The 16,554-nt window shown below is 45.6% G+C and overlaps 1 protein-coding gene and 1 long non-coding RNA gene across 3 annotated transcripts in view; one reads left to right on the top strand and one right to left on the bottom strand.

Moving 5' to 3' along the window:
* Positions 1-407: 407 nt before the first annotated feature.
* Positions 408-3,101, bottom strand: LOC105663949 (uncharacterized). Of its 2 annotated transcripts, XR_013039329.1 has the most exons (4): positions 2,630-3,101; positions 1,506-2,554; positions 1,161-1,378; positions 408-952 (listed from the first exon to the last, which is right to left on the bottom strand). It is a non-coding gene; the product is annotated as an uncharacterized LOC105663949 (long non-coding RNA). The 2 variants fall into 2 exon arrangements; XR_013039328.1 differs by having other exon boundaries at positions 1,506-3,101.
* Positions 3,102-10,556: 7,455 nt separating this feature from the next.
* Nckx30C (solute carrier family 24 member Nckx30C) overlaps positions 10,557-16,554 on the top strand; it is a 44,992-nt gene continuing 38,994 nt past the window's right edge. Inside the window, exon 1 of the mRNA XM_076535481.1 lies at positions 10,557-11,597. Coding sequence (XP_076391596.1) covers positions 10,692-11,597 — 906 coding nt within the window. The 5' untranslated portion in view covers positions 10,557-10,691. The remainder of the gene's footprint in view (positions 11,598-16,554) is intronic.

Below are 16,554 nucleotides of genomic sequence, written 5' to 3'. Positions count from 1 at the left end.
GACGAGGACGCGTTAAGTTCCATATGAAAAAAGAATTATCGCGTTTTTGAAGCTTTCAACTTCGTAAACCCGTGCCAGCGTACCCGATAAATACTTCAGCGTTGTTTTTCTTTTCACCGGAGACACGCGAGCTACTTTTTCCACCGTCTTCTTTCATCGTTTTACCTTTATTTTTCGAGCGTCCCGAACTGCAAACACTTGGTCGCGAGACACGCTAACGCGACTCGTTCGTCGGACGAGACTTTTTGGCAACTTTAATGCCGGCATAAACATACTTGCGTGGAATATACGCGCAAAGTAACATCGTTAACACTTGCGGCCAGTTTGTCCGTCGACCTCTTCGCCAGAAGAAACGAACAGTTTATTAATATTTCCAAGTTTTCTCTTCGACGCTGTTCGAAATAATATCAAGATTTTGCGCGGAGAATGTTGGCAAAAAAGTATTCGATAATCGGAAATATTGAATCGAAGCGTCGTGTAATAAACGATCCCTTTCGTCGACGAATTAAAAATCTGTTCTCGCGAAGAAAAAATTCTTAGAGATAATTGGACAGCAGGAGTTTCTGGCGCAACCGTTTCAATTACCATCTTCGCTGTTTATCGCGCGTTCAGTGTATTTGTCGCGAAGGAAAGACTACTCTGTACCGGAAAAAATGTTCGTTTCGTCGGAGAAATATGCATCAAGCGAAAGGAGGTATGGAAGGCGCGCTTAAATCGCTATAAAAAGTAGTCGAGTTATTTCATCGTTCTGATAAATAATTGGATATCACGAGAATGTTAATAAAGAAAATTGCCTTGAAAACGATGGAAACCTTTGCGTACCGCTAATAACAACCCTCGTAACCACGTTTTCTTCGTCTTTCCCCGGTCTCTCCCGGGTCGTCCCACGATTCTTCCTCGCTTGTTTCTTTCATTCGGTTGAAAGTGTAAAGCAGTCGCGAAGCGTGAAGACCTTGAGAAACGTTTTTCGAAATTATTTCGTTGTTGACCGTCATAAATTCTACATAATTGCGAAGGAAAGAATACTAAGAGTAGCGGGCAGGCGGAAAAACGAGGAAAGAAATGGGAGAAAAGTTCCCGTTGGAAGAAGGGTAAATCCGTCGCACAGGTAGTGTTACGGTGAAAAGCAAACCTTCTTCGGGTATAATTAGAAAACTTACCGTGGCCCTGCGAATATTTTGTCGCGGTGGAATTTCGACGAAGCCGAGAACATCGCTAAAGAAAAAGTTTTCTCTCTCTTTCTCTCTATTACAGCTGAAATATAAAATTTCGTTACGTGTCGCCTGACCGAGTTGTTTGTGCATTCGGAAGATATGCAAATTAAACTCGTTCCAGTTTCTTTGGTCGCGAGCTTCCACCGTCCTAACTTCTCTCGCTCCTGAAAAAATGAAGGGTCGCTCGTTCGATCACGGTAAAACTGTCTGTACTTTGTGCATTTCGCACTAGAGGGATCCTACTTGATAAGAACTTTCTTGAAAAGTTCTAAACGCATAGGCTAAACCTACTCGGAGAATCGCCCCGAGTGAATCGGCTGTTTTACCGTGGTCAGCAATTACGCTGCAGATTCAATCTTAACGCGTAGGTTGGATCGGTAGCTTGGTTGGTAGGCTGAAACGGTGGGAGTAGGCTAATTGTTAGAGCAGTCGATAGAGCGCATTAAAATGACGAAGAAGCTTTTTCGTTCTTACCTCGTTGCTTAGAATATAAAATTCCAAATATTAGATTATGTTATTCGCGGGCAGGACCCACTGACAGTTTCATGGCGAAACGTCGGAACATTTTTCTACCGCTTCTATTTTATCGGTGGTTCCTTTTCCGTAAAACGCAATTGTGATCCGATAAACCAACTTCTGGAAGTCGGTTTTCCGAACATGACCTAGATCACCATCATAAATCAACTCGTTCCTAAGAGTTCAACACCTTCGTTAGTTTGTCAATGTCCCCTGACCGTTCCGCGTTTTAATAGCCTTTTATTCGCTGTTATAATCTTTGGCTTTTAGACGCGTCTATGACCCTACTACGTTTTTAGCCAGACTTTTTAGTTTTTTCTCGCGTTATTAAAGAAATCGAAGAGAAAGCAACGAGTTGGATAGTTTTGCTTTACCCGTATGAAACGTTCGTTAACGCGTCCGTAAAGCATTCCCGGCGTTATTATCGATATGTAACCAGTCGCTTAATATGCGCGCAGAATTATAGAGTATCGTTCGTTTCGCAGCCGATGAACAGAATTTATTACGTGGCCACTGTTTTGAAACGTTAATCTGGATTTCGGCTTCATTTTCCACCCACTTTATGCTTCGTTGTACAAGTATCATCGTCGGAAAATTTATTTAACTATACATTCAACCGGTTGATTGCCAACATAAGCTTGAAACGCTGTTGTCCACTGTTATTAACTTTTCATCGTCCGGACATCGTTTTCGTCCTATTCTTGTTTTAGCTGTTCGATCGCTCGATATTGGCCGTTTTCAAGCTCCAAGTTCTCTGACGTTGCTAATAGTGACCATGGAACTGACTTACTTAAATTTATCTTCGTGTAAACGTACGTTCCTTCCTGTACAGGAACTTTCACGAGGTAAATAAGGTTGTAACTTCTATACGGGGCGTCTAGAAATAAGCGTATACCTACGGTATCGCGTGTGTAGAATGTAGTCGCTTACGATATTGGTCGTTCGCGCGTAAATAGCGTAGTAATTACCGATTCTATTATTACGTAATTGTTGGAGCGTTTCTTTAGTCGAAAACATATTAAACGGATTTTCGAACAACCGGTATCGCGTTACCTACCTACTATGAACAAAGAAACTATCGATTTAACTTTGTCGCGTGAAAAGTTAACAACGAATCTGCGAACGAATTCGATTCTATCGATACATGTTTTTATCGTTGAAAATTTGATCGGAGTATACACACGAGCGACGAAGGAACGCTTTTTCGTTTTTATTTTGCATCTATACTTACGCGCGGGTATTTCGAAAAAGAAGTAAAAGGTACGACGCATAATATCGGATATCGGATTGATCCGCGGTTACTTTTCGTCTTCGTCTCTCCGTCGCGTAACGCGCACATGTACGAGAAGACGAGCGGCGCCACATGGAAACGGTAACCTCGCCTCGTAACTAACGATTCTCTGGTAGGCTGCTACGAAAATAAACTATTTATGAATCATTCCGAGAATACGCATAATTCCTTGGCTCTCCCCTTCTGCCGATCCTTCTCCCTTTTTAAACGCCTTCGTATTTTCCCTCTCTTTCGGCTCGGCGAGTTCAGACTTTATTTCGGTTTTCCTTTCGTTCCTTCCGTTCCTTTTTTCTCGTCGCTTTCCTTGCCCTCCCTTTCCCTCGATTCTCGTAAAGAGCCGTATAAATCTTCGTATAAGTCTTCGATCTCGCGGACCTCTTCGATTATCCGGCTGAAAGTTGTCGCACGTGAAACGCGAAAATTGTGAAATCGACAAAAACCGTTAGCGTTTTCGGTAAGAAGTTACGGTAGGCGAGCTGCAAGTACGAGGTACGGTTAAAAGCGAAAAAGTCCTTTCGATCGCTAAAAATGAGACGAGTAGCGATGCTTCTAAGCATCCATGAGCTACCGTTAAGGCATTGTCCCTATAGGCGAGTCACTTTTATACTTTTTCGTTTCACGCGTTACGCGCATAATTCTTTAATGTAATCTTTCGAAATGGTTGACTGTGTAGGTAAGGGCAGCAAGCGGTATAATTAAGCCTGTGATCGAAGAATATTGTAAAGGAAAGGTCTTGTTGAGTCTATCGAGTTCATTCCCCCGACTTCGTGACCATATTCTCGTTTCTCTGTATGTATATTTTCTTGGTTCCCCCAAACAAACCATTGCCACGCGCCAATCAACTACTGCCCGACCTACGATAACTCGTTTTTCAACTGGAACCGTTTCCAATGCGTTGGTTATCGCTCCGTTAGCAAGGGTTGTTTTATCAGGGTAGTTGGACGTTCGAAGATGGCACCACCGATCAACGCTTTCTTCTTCGCGAACTCGACATAAATAAAATAATAATTATTCTCTATTATTAAAATGGTAATTACGGTACTAAGAATATTTCGGTACTAGATATTTCAGTGAATCTGATTTATCGTCGATGCACAACGTTGTCTATCGTTGTTAAGTCTCATTTTTGCAACTGATGGTAAACGTAGTAACATCGATCGAATAACTCGTCTTTTACCGTATGGAGGAAACTTCGATGTTTCCTGTGTTTTATTCGATCAACAACGATAATTAGCGACATCGCAGATTGCTACCCAATGATCGATCATTACTTGTATCGAGCTTCTCTTTAATAAATTCATAATACCTCGGCTAATCGTACGATCGTCCAGATTGTCGTCCTCCTTACCTCCTTACGTAAACAACTTTTCGTATCGAGTTTTTTCGTAAACAAGAAACAACTGTTATTTCATGTTTTCGATTTACTCTTACACACGGAAGAATACGTCCGATCGCGTTCGAAGTGTCATCGTATACGCGTCGTAATTGGAGAATCGAAATTGTCCGTAAGTTTCTCGAGTGGAATACGTATATTAGAAAGCAAGAAGTATGTCTTTGACGCAAAGAAAAATCCGTTAGGGGAGGATAACGATCGATGGATCGTTTGTCGATTGTTCAGGGAAGGAAATTTGCGAGGATCTCTTGCAATCTATCGACACTGATTCGAGTGGCACGTTTGCATTTGTCCTTCGCGATAGGGTCACGATCGCGATTATATCGGTTCGCCGGCATTATTTCGATAGAGAATGCCAGGTGAAACGGAAGCTGTTCCGCGGAGAGACCAGTTCGTCGGAGATTTCGTAGAGCGAGCGCGAACGCATGCGTGCGTCTGGGCCAATTTTACACCCCTGCTCGTAACGTATACTAGCTCGGTTCACTCGGTGTCGATAATTCCCTTTTTATCCGAGAAAATTTCCATCGGATAATCGCGCATTCGCAGAGGACGACCCTTGAAAGTCAAATTACGAAAGTAAAAATGTTTGGTAAATTCATAGTTCGCACAAAATCGAAGTCGTTTTAAAGCCGTATATCGGTACATCGTTGTTCGTGGATACGTGTTGCATTTGCGTGTCCGATTCAGTTGGCAGCCGTTCAAACTGGCCTGGAAAAGGGTGCAATCGAGCTTCACAGTCGGTATAAGAGGAGCGAGCGGCGTACAGAGTGACCAGCGAAACGCGTACGATCGCGAAACAGAAATTTCCTTGCGGCCATTTCGAGGCGCGTGCGCTCCGCTTGTCCAAGTCGGCTACGCTCTTCTACGCGAGCGCGCTTTAACCGTCGAGACGTGTGCGGACAAAACAACGGCTGACCACGTTGTAGAGCTAGCTTCTTCTTTCGAATGAGAGCACCGTTATCGAGATAAACAGCGTAGACTCGATTCGAGTCGAAGATCGAAAAATCGTTGCGGCATGTACGCGGCTTAACGCGCGTCCAGGTTCGAGCACGGGTTCGAGCGTGTGGGGGGTTGCGCGAGTGCACACGGAATCGTGGATACGAGAAGTTGGAACGTGGCCAGCAGTGCCTAGAACCTCGTATCTGGTAGTCGAAAACTCGACTAATCGCGCGTACAGCCGCGCAAGGCCAATACGATTTCTTTCTTTTGTTTCTTCCTTCCTTTCTTCCTTCCTTCCTTCCTTCCTTCTTTCCTTTCTTCCTTTCTTCCTAACCCCTACGGAACAAAAGGGTCGTTTCGTTCCCAGTTTCCAGTGGATGGAAAGGGTGCGAGACGTAGTGGCCGATAGAGCGAGAGACAGCGGATGGTAGCGAGTAGGTGAAAAATATTAAGAAGAACAAGGATGGTCGGGTCGAAGTTGGGTGGTTCCTAGGTTAAATCGTGGCCGCACGATTTACGATGGTTTGTGGCGGGAACGTATGTGGGTCAGTATTCGTTATCCGGTCGAACTTTTACGGTTTTTCCAGGACATCGAGCGTTACGTAATCGAAAAATGACCGATGGTAACGAGCCCGAGATTGGCCGTCAGGGCAAAGGACGAATTCTCTGGCGAACACTGTTCAGGAGTTGTCGCCTCGAGAGATGTTTCGATGCTGTCGAGGGTAGGAGGGGTGAATCGACGCGGTACTGCTGCTAGCAGGACGTTCGATAATGGGGGGTGGTTCCACCTTTCGACCGGAGAGACGTCGAAACTTTCGAGGGTGGTGTAGCTTCGATATATACGTGTATCTAATCTGTGGATACTGGGCGGCTTTCGGTGGTGGGTGTCCCTTGTACACGCTTCGTGTACACGTGGCTTCTTCTCCTTCTCCTTCTCCTTCTCCTATCGTTTCTCGTGTTTCCGATGCGTCAATTAATTGGATTAACGTCACCGGCTTTACTTACCTTTCCATTTCTGACGTTCTGGCCCCGATTGCTCGCCCAATCTTTCTTCGTTCTCGTAATGGCTCGGGTCGCGTTTCGATCTCCGCTCGAGAGGAGAATTAGCTCGTCTGGATCGGAAGTCGATCGACTCTCGTATACTTCCCTGACAATTATTTCCGATTAACTTTATAATACGCGACATTGCGAAGCGTGTTAAGATCACGCGTCTATCGGTGTATTTATCGCTTTAAACGAGATTCGAACGCTACAACCTGACACGGTCTTGCTTATTCGATACGATCTGTCCTGAAGAAAGTGACACGCTGAACGATGAACGTTCTCCGGTCGACGTGTGGCGCGAGTCGAGTCGACCTCGAACGAATGTCATTATTTTCTTTGCGTCTTCCTAATGAATCTCGTTGGCGGCGAGTAATTATACCAACCCGACGGAACGATACACTCGGCTGTAGTAGTCATGATTATCTGCTCGTTATTTTCCGATGAGGGAGCTTTTCTTGCAGGATCTTCGCGGAGTATTTTAAGACGGCGTCTTTTGCTCCTCTTTTACGCTTTACGCGATACCGCTGTACACGGTATCTCTACACTCTACGATATTGTACATCCGTGATTAGTAACCGGATCTAACTCGGTTCAAGTTCACTTTTCGAGATTGTTAAAATGATCGTGGAAGAGCGAAGAATAAATGTATATTCAAGGAAGAAGAGTCGGCAATTTCAAACTTTTTGCCGCGAATCGAAAGAAAATTCAAATAAATCGGTAGAAAAAGACTTGGAATCGTAGAGAAAATATGTTGCGCGAGCAAGTGTACTCGCGAAAGAGTTGTCGCGAATGTCCCTCTGTTGGCGACCACTGGAAGCGACATCGGCGTAACTCGAGCAAACGATTGCGTGGTTAAATTTTATTCCGACTAAAGAGATTCCGACGGTTTATTGGATCGTCGGACGGTCAGAGGGGTTAGCAGAAAATTTGCGATAATCGTAAATCAAGTTGAATAAACGTTGACAGCGAGGGGAGGCAATTTCGTTAAATTATCGCTAAAATTCAGACAACGTCGTGTACGGACAGAGTAGGGAGAGTAGCGGATCTCGTTTAAAATTGGACCGTTGCTTTTTTTCGCAAGAATTTCCACTCACGTGTCGGCTGACAGCTACAGCGGAAGCCACGGAAAGGTGAAACGAGGCGAAAGCTCGAAAGTCTCCGGTTCCGGCGTTCTTCGTCACTCGCTAATAGCTGTAACGACTTCTGGAACATAACGAACACGCTTTAAGGAGGATACAGAAAGCGACGAAGCTTCGCGAGCGTTGTATAACGGTTCGCGTTATAATCGCGCTTGCTTGGAACGGAGCTTCTTACTATTTCTTTTACCAGCATTCGAGGATGATCGAGGAGGATTTTTTCAAGGTAATGGCCGATTATTTTGTTCGACGAAACGCTTCTCTCGCCTGTTCGATATTTTCATTCGGGACAAGGGGATCATACCCGATGCAACGAACACGCGACTACGATCTACCGAGATAACGAGGTAAGGGAAAGTTAATACCGATAATCCGATCGTTCGAGATCGAGAGCGAGTGTTCGAGGAACAAAGGTTCTAGCTAAATATCCAAATAGAAACTTGTCAGTGAATCGAACAAAACGACGAGTAGATTCGAGAAAAAGTTTCTTCCCTTTTGTAAAGTATCTCGAGTCGACGGAATGTACACGGTGTTACTTTGTACGGTTAACGAGAGAATGTGGCCAACACATTGTGCACAGCGGTCGCGTTTCGTTCGAGTGTGTTCCTTTGATTACGAAGTTTACGCTTAAGCTCGCTATTGTCGTCGCTAGGGAAACGTTGAATCGGATATGTGTAAGTCGCTGAATACTCGCGATAGCTGCATCCACTAGTTCGGTAATCCTCTCGACAGACAATGGTTATTATTTCGGTAAACGCGTTTTCATTTAAATGTTCATCGAGTAAACGTTAACGAGGCTGAAAGTCCTTATCGTTGTTAGTAGATAGTTTCGTTTAGTCGGTATCGATCGTCGTTGCAGGAACGATCCAGGAAGATTGATCGCGAAACAATTTTCTTTTATTCGTTGAAAGTTTCGACATTAGTGTTGGGTTTGCCGGTATCCTTTCGAGAAACGGCGTCGCTCGAACGAAGGCCAAACTCTGTTTCTTTAAAAAACATGTAGCTTCCGTTTAAAAAGTGATCGTAATTCTTTGCCAGCTTTCTTCGAATCACGGTTTCGATTTAACGCTTCGGATTTAACTGTTCTCGAGTACCGTGTCGTACTCTTCTACACAGTCGACGCGATATAAGAGATGCATCGTCACGCGTTGGGTTAGCCGTGCGTTCCTCGAGTTTCGAAACATTTCTCCGATCGCGTACATACGCGCGATAGGAAAGTATAGGCAACTCTTTGGACTACGAGGAGAAAACACGAGTACGAACGACGAACGAAAGTCGTAGGAGGAATCGAATATCAATCGGTTAACTCGTTTCCATTAGACACGACGCGTCTTTCCATCGAAGCAAATTCCACTGTTCAGTTTCGATTCGCGTAACAATGTAAGACACCGTACATTCGCTTTCGAAGAGGCGATAGCCGCGTGTCTCATCGACAAATCGTATAATCCCTTCCATAAGATCCTTGGAAGTTCGAAGATCGATCGGCGACACGTCGTCGTAACCTGTTTCGTCTCGTGGACGGTCGAAAATTGGGGACGACCGAGCACGGATCGGAGGGAAACGTAAAAAGAAATGTAGGGGAAAAAGGAAGGCGAAAGAAAGAAACTCTCGTAGACGAAAAGATGACGGAGGCGCCACCCGGTATAAACGGACTCGTATCGTGCAGTCGTAGAGTCGACTCTCCGATATCGAGCGGGAGGCCCAGCGAGGGTTGCGCGCACGAGGGCGCGCGAGGACCGCACCAACACGCGATCATCCCTCGGAACGTTCGCGTACATTCATCGCGGGAATATGTACACTCGCGCAGATTCCCCCACCTCGGCGATCTACCACCTTCGCCAGGTGGCGTAGACGGGGAAGAATTTCGAGAGAAACAAGGAAACGGCTAAGGGTGCACGGCAAGCCAGAGCGAAACGGAAGAACGTTCGAGGGTGGGTAGCCTGTTGGTCGTTGGAGCGAAAAGGAACGAGCACGTTAGGGAAAAAGAGAAGACGGAGGAGCGAGCGGTTCGACCGACGAACAAGGACAAACGGTACGAGCAAAACGGAGATACGGATAGGGTGGAGTATGGGAAGAAAGAGGAGAAAGGGTGACACCGTGGAGAACGACGGACGAAGAGGACGAGTTCCCAATGTCGAGAGAGCCGCGGAGGGAAGAAAGGAGAGAAAAAGAGAGATGGTGGGAGAGTCGTAGCAGAGGGTGGTGGTAACGTAGAGAAGGGCGAAGAGAGAGGAACGGAACGGAACGGAACAGGGTTGGTTCCAGTGTGCAGCGGGCGGGCATCGCGGCGGGGGCGCCGTTCTGCTGCTCCTGTATATCCATCCAGGGTTATATGCACCATCCACCGCATCCTACGGACCACGACGGTGACGACGACGACGACGAGGACGACGACGACGACGACGACGACGACGACGACGACGACGACGACGACGACGACGACGACGACGACGACGACGAGAACGACGACGAGAACGACGACGTCGGGAAACGGGAGAAGGATGTTGGTCGAGGAGGTTGTTCGTGTTCGATACTGAAGCGACCGTTCGTTCTCGACGTTAGTTGTAGTTGGTTATCCATAGCGAGTAGAGTTACGTGATACGTAAGCGTTTTTTCAAAATCGTGTGACAGCGAACGATACGAGTGTCATTGTTTTCGACGAGGAGGTAAAAAAGCAACGGAGACTGCGCCGAGGTAAAAGAAAGAGTAAACGAAGAAGATAAATAATAGCGAGGAAAAGGGTGTGGAAATAATAAGAGAAGCAGGCGAGAAGAAAGAAAAAGGAAAAGGTAGGTCCATTCTGGTCCGAGGGAGCCATCGAAGGTGGAGGAGCATGCGAGAGCAGCTCCTCGGTGTTTCAACATGACCCAGCCTTAGTAGGGTACCTCTGCTGGCGTACACCCTCCGCGCCGCGACACGATACGACACGCAGAAGAAGGCGGTGGAGGAGGCGGTGGTGGTGGTGGTGGTGGTGGTGGCGGTGGAGGCGGCGGCGGCGGCGGCCAGAAGAGAAGTGGTGGAGGAGGAAGAGGAGGAGGAGGTGGACGGAGAAGAAGAAGACGAAGGAGAAGAAGGAAGAGGAGGACGGAGGACTCGCTAACGACGGCGAACGTCCTCGAGGGTGCGAGATACCAGCACCAGCAACACCACCGACGACGATGATCGTGACAGGCGACGAACGACGTACGCGTTGGAGGAGGAGGCGCCGATCGGTCCTCGGGATAACGGTGTCGGCCTTACTGGCCCTGGTTATCGGTCCTTTGCCAGTTCACGGACACAGGCCAGCGCCGAACAATCCCATCATTCTTCAGACTAGTAGCAGCACGACAACGACGCCCTTGTACGTGCACCCGAACAGTACCGTCCTATCTAATGGCAACAACAACAACATCTACAACGAGGCTGCGGACGACGGTTATAACAGTACCCTTCATCATCACCATCATCAGATGGTCGGCGGTAACATGACCGAGGAAAAGGCGCCCCTCTTTCCCGAAGACCTCTTCACCGTCCATCAACGACGTCGCGGTGCCGTGATACTTCACGTAATCGGTGTTGTGTACATGTTCATCGCTCTAGCGATCGTATGCGACGAGTTCTTTGTGCCGTCGTTGGACGTGATCATCGAGAAACTCGAAATCGCCGACGACGTGGCAGGTGCTACCTTCATGGCGGCCGGCGGTTCGGCGCCGGAACTGTTCACATCGATAATCGGCGTGTTCGTGTCGTTCGACGATGTCGGTATCGGCACCATCGTCGGTTCGGCCGTATTCAATATTCTCTTCGTGATCGGCATGTGCGCAATATTTTCTCGTACGGTGCTATCCCTCACATGGTGGCCCCTGTTTCGCGACTGCACCTTTTACAGCGCCAGCCTGCTCACCCTGATCTTTTTCTTCCGTGATAATTATATTCACTGGTACGAGGCGTTGGTCCTCTTCGGATTCTACTTGGCGTACGTCAGCTTCATGAAATGGAACCAACCGATGGAGAAACTGGTCAAAAGGGTATTCTACAGGAATAAGGTGACCCGAGTTAGGTCCACCGATCAGCTGATGCCCTCGGTACGTAACGTTATCTGGGAACCGAACTCGGGACCGAATTCTTCTTCCATTTTTTCTGCTCTCGCGAAATCGATCGTCCCGCGTACGTACCTGATGACAGTTGGAATCGCGTTACTTATTCCCTGCTCGTCCTTAGACGCGTCGCGTCGCGTCGCGTCGCGTGACTATGCCTACTCGCGCGGCTACTCGTGGCCGACCAGTCTGCTGTTTCGTCTCGTTGACGGACATTGCCACGTTCGCTTTTTTTTATCGATCCCACTTCTTCTTGTCTCCCGCTTACATTTTTTCTACCCCTTTTTTATCGAGCCTCAATCGAGGTCACGACATTGACCACCTTGCTACACCGATCATCGCCGTCCACCTTTCGTTCTCCTTTCGTTCGACTAATATTCGAAGCTAGATTTTCCTACGATGGACAAATAATTAAGCGAACGATATGCAACGATCTATATTTTCTACGTACCGACGATGCTCGTCTTCCGTATATTTATCTCGATAAAATGACATTCGCGGACGGCACGATTTCATCGTTGTCTCGAATGCGACAACAGTCTGAAAGAATCGTGAAAAATGTTCGCGCTTTCCGTATCCGCTCGTTTGCGCAATGTTGATCTCGATGAATATATCCGAGCGAAAAATAGTGGCGCACGCAAGATGATTCGATTACTCGTCTTCCACCCAACCAACGAGCTTAATTAGTACATTTATCGGGTATTTCACTCGAAATCGGAGAATCTGACTACAGGTTGAAGCGAAAACCAGCAAAAGCAGTTTTTCCCTCGAAAATTCTTGAAATTCTATCGGGGAATTATTACCAATTAGGCAAATATCTCATCGCATTAGCTAATAAAATATGGATTTACCTACTTTTGAAACGTACCTTCGAAATCTAGCATTTTGACGGGTTTCAGTTTTCGTTCGAATCCTATAGAAATTTGTCCGATATTCGACGTCTTCTTAACAACGAAGCTTTGCAGAACATAATAAATACAGTAGCCTCGTAAATTAGTTGTTTTCGGTGAAACTTTTGTAAAGGATTTTCGTTCTCCATCGCCGTCGTTTGAAAGTTCGCTAACTCGATTAGTCGCATTAGTGGAAAAAATACGCGCGGTGAACCGAGAGATGGGAATTTATTACTCGATATAATTACAGTTTCATGATAATTAGTTGCTTTCGGTGAAAATTTTACGAACGGTTCGCCATTTTCGACGTCCTTTCAAAACTTTGTACGATCGATTAGTCGTGCTACCGTAAGAGAGAAAAAAAAAGGAAAAACGAGAGAAATAGCAAGAGTTAACCGATGGATGGGAATTTATGACTCAATCGGTGAAACGTAAATGCGAATAAATCAAACGTTCGAATCGAATTATCCACGAACGATTGATTCGCGACTCGCCAAGAAGAGAATTTTGATTTATCGGAGAGTCGTTACGACGATCGATTACGCAGCTCGTTTCGAAAATCGAGGCGATCGAAGAGGCAAGGGAACAGAGCCAGAAGTAAACCGATCGCGAGAGGAAATTGGTTATCGAGAGGACACGCTTCACCGCAATCACGAGCCCGGAAGAGCCACTTGGTGGAAGCGACACGAGGAAAAGGAAGGAGGTAGAACCTCTGTTAGGTATAGCGAATAACGAATTAATCCAATTTGTAACCGGAAGAAACCGCGTTAATCGATACAACGGAAATATTCTGGCTGCCGGCTTAAAATTCTTTCGAGAATAGAACGATAAACGTAGAAATAAGCCGAGTAAGCGTCCAGGGAGTTGGGAACGTTGCAAGTTAAAATTCCATCGATCGATTCGAGTATATCGTAGTCGTACGATATAATCGGGAGAGACGTTAGAACGGTCCCGATGAGAAGGATAAATATCTGCTGGCGACGTGGAAAGATCGTATCGAGTGCGTTCCTCGATACGTCTGAGAATTGGGACAAAGGCGTTAATCTGACCGTGCCCGAATCTTTGTACCACTTTTTCGCGACCCGATTGTCTATGGACGCGGAAGATAGCTACGGAGCGGAGGGAGAAAGAGCGTGTCTCGAACACTTCGCTAGGCTTACGATACCAAAGCAAACCGAACGAAATAGGCCACTGCTGTTTTCCGCTTCTTCGTTTCTGCTTTGCACGATCGACCATTCGATAACCGAACCGATTCGCGAACCGATTTTCGGATCAATTCGCGAAACGAACGATAAAATTACGATGAAATTTCTAATGTAATTTCGATCGATCGTCCCGTTTACAACGGAGAAACGTACATATTTCTCTCGACGCTTTCAGAAAGATGAATCGTTCGGGGACCGTAGCAGCGTTAATTGCGTTATCAACATCGTGTCTGATAAAACACGTAGTCGCGAGACGGAACCGTAGTAAACGCTTGGCTCGCGTTGTTTTTCGTTATTGTTCACGAGTTACGGTTGCACAGCAAATACTCACGGTGACAAACGGTACTTCTTTCCACGGTAAATACCACTCTTCAATTTTCTTTACCAACCATTTCATGTTACATCTGTTGCTAAAAGCAGCGTATCCTCTTGTTCGAACGTTCTCTCGCTAGTGGCTATTGCCCTAAGAGGCGCGATTCAATTGCCCTTGGCAATCGATTGCCCGAAGTGATAAACAGGCTGTTTTGGGGTCATTGAATTACCCATTCCTGCGACATGCTACAGTAAATCTTCGTTATATCGACGCAGACGGAGTTCGAACGGTAGAAAATTTTCGAAATTGCCAATACATTCGATTATCCTTCGACGTCGTGATTCTTTTTTTATTTTCTTCATTTTTCACGGTTCCGAAGAACTTTCCTTTCGCGATTTATAAACGAAAAATTTGTAGGTACATCGATAGGATGCAACGCGCGAATATCGCGAGTTAGTACAGTGGAACGTTGAAATACCGTTGTCAATCGGGCACGGCATCGAGGTTACGAGATATAATTCTCTTATTGACACTGATTCGCGATTGCTGAAAACGGAAGGGCTTGCGCGCTAATGATTGCACAATTGTACGCGGATAGAGCCGTCGATCTTAATTTCATCGTATTCGTAACGACTGTTTATCCGTTTATTTATACGTTTATTTATAACGATCACTTCCAACATAAGTTCCACTAATTCCAATTCAATGTACACTAGCCCTAAATGGAACGACTGAGGGAATTATTTAAGTAGCAGTTAGCTACTTTTTTTATTTATTTATTTAGTTGTTTAGCGTATCGGCCACGTTCGGTATTTTCTTCGATAGTAACGATAATATTGGCGTTTTCGTAATACATGTCATGCATTTCCCATTTAATCGTTAATAATTTCAATATTTATAAATGGGTTTGTTTAGTGAAAATCTAAACGTATAGTCTTCTATCTTCGAGGTTCATTCGGTATCTGTATACATTGCTAACTTATCTTCATCCAAATTTATTGTTCTTACACATCATTTTTACATAAAAAGGATTCGAATCGAATGTTTATTTATCACCGGTTTAATAATATTAATGAAAGAATCACGGCTATAGGAAGCGATCGAAAGATAAAAGGTTTAATTAATAACGCGAGTTGCCGAGAGAAAAGGTATTTTCGCGAGTAGTTTGTAATTCACCTTCTTTTTTTCCCTACTAAAAGATTTTCACGGATGAAGGAGGATCCAATAAGTCGCAGAGAGCGTGAGCGAGAAAGAGAGGTAGAGAGAGAGAGAGAGAGAGAGAGAGAGAGGTAAAAGAGAAACGGAACGGTGGTTGTACTCTCGTGCCTCCTCTCATCATCGTCATCATCTTTTCCATCTTTTGCTGCTTCCAGCTCATGAAATCTTTCTCCTCGGGGCAAGTTACGGCATTGCAGTGTGCAAAGGCCCTCTACCCATCGTCGAATCGATTCGACAGAGGCCCTTCCAACGCTTAACCTCGCCACGACGATATACAACCAACGCCGTCCGGGGATCGTGCACGCTCTCCTACCCTCTCGTTCATTCTTTCTCTTTCCTCTTTGCGTTATATAATATGTATGTACGCTGATCAAATGCACGCTCGAGTTATCAGCAATCTGCCTACAAAACCCGATTGACCGAACGAACCCAGCTTTCGACAGTCCCGTGTAAACAGGACAAGAGAAAAAACGAGATGCCGATGATACATTATCGACTAAAATGGACATCGTTGATCAAACGTTTCGGATGTTAGATTTTTCGTTTTCACCGAACGATTGCTTGAAAACTTTTTATTTGTTCGTCGCTTATTCGTTAGATGACTAATTGTACGGTTAATCATTGTCGGTAGCGGAGGGGAGACGTGGTCGGATTAAAATTTCTCGTATACACAGTTAGAAATAATAATTAGCTTCGTTTAGTTATACTCCAGTTAAGGATACTCGCTGCTCCAACAATGACTTTTCATTAGTTTTCTTAAGGAAGTTGTTCCTTTCTACGATCTTTAATTAACCGCCGTTAATTCGCGAAGCGATCTTTCTTCGACGATTGTTTCACCGCCGTTGTTCGATGTGCCTCGAATAAAATTTTTTCAACAAAAGAAAAGAACACATCGTTTCCATTGCTTGGTATGTTTATTTCGTTAGATCGTAGGAAAATGCACGGAAGAAAAATTCTTTCAATTCCAGGCCACGGTGTTTCAAAAGTATTTTCGTCCGTTAACGATAACGCCTGGTCGAGATTCTTTTGTCGAGTTATCGATTCTCTCTTGAAAATTTGTCTCTCGTTACCTTGACCAATGACATTTCTACGCTTTTCAGAAAAACGAATGCATTTTCGGCGCTGTTCTATGGCTAAGGGTGCGTTTCGAACGGATCGATCGATGCATTGTGACGGTACTCGAATTCGCGTCGCGAATCCTTGCGGCGTGTTCGGTCGTTTTTAAAAGATCGAGCAGAAGGAACGGCATGCTGGAAAAAAAAATACGAGAAGAGAAGAAAGAACGGTTTGTACGGCTTACGATTCTTGAAAATTGGAGA

This window comes from Megachile rotundata, chromosome 9, assembly GCF_050947335.1.
Source record: "Megachile rotundata isolate GNS110a chromosome 9, iyMegRotu1, whole genome shotgun sequence".
NCBI classification, from domain to species: domain Eukaryota; kingdom Metazoa; phylum Arthropoda; class Insecta; order Hymenoptera; family Megachilidae; genus Megachile; species Megachile rotundata.
Note: the sequence above shows the minus strand (reverse complement) of the source record. Positions and strands in the feature narration are given on the sequence as shown.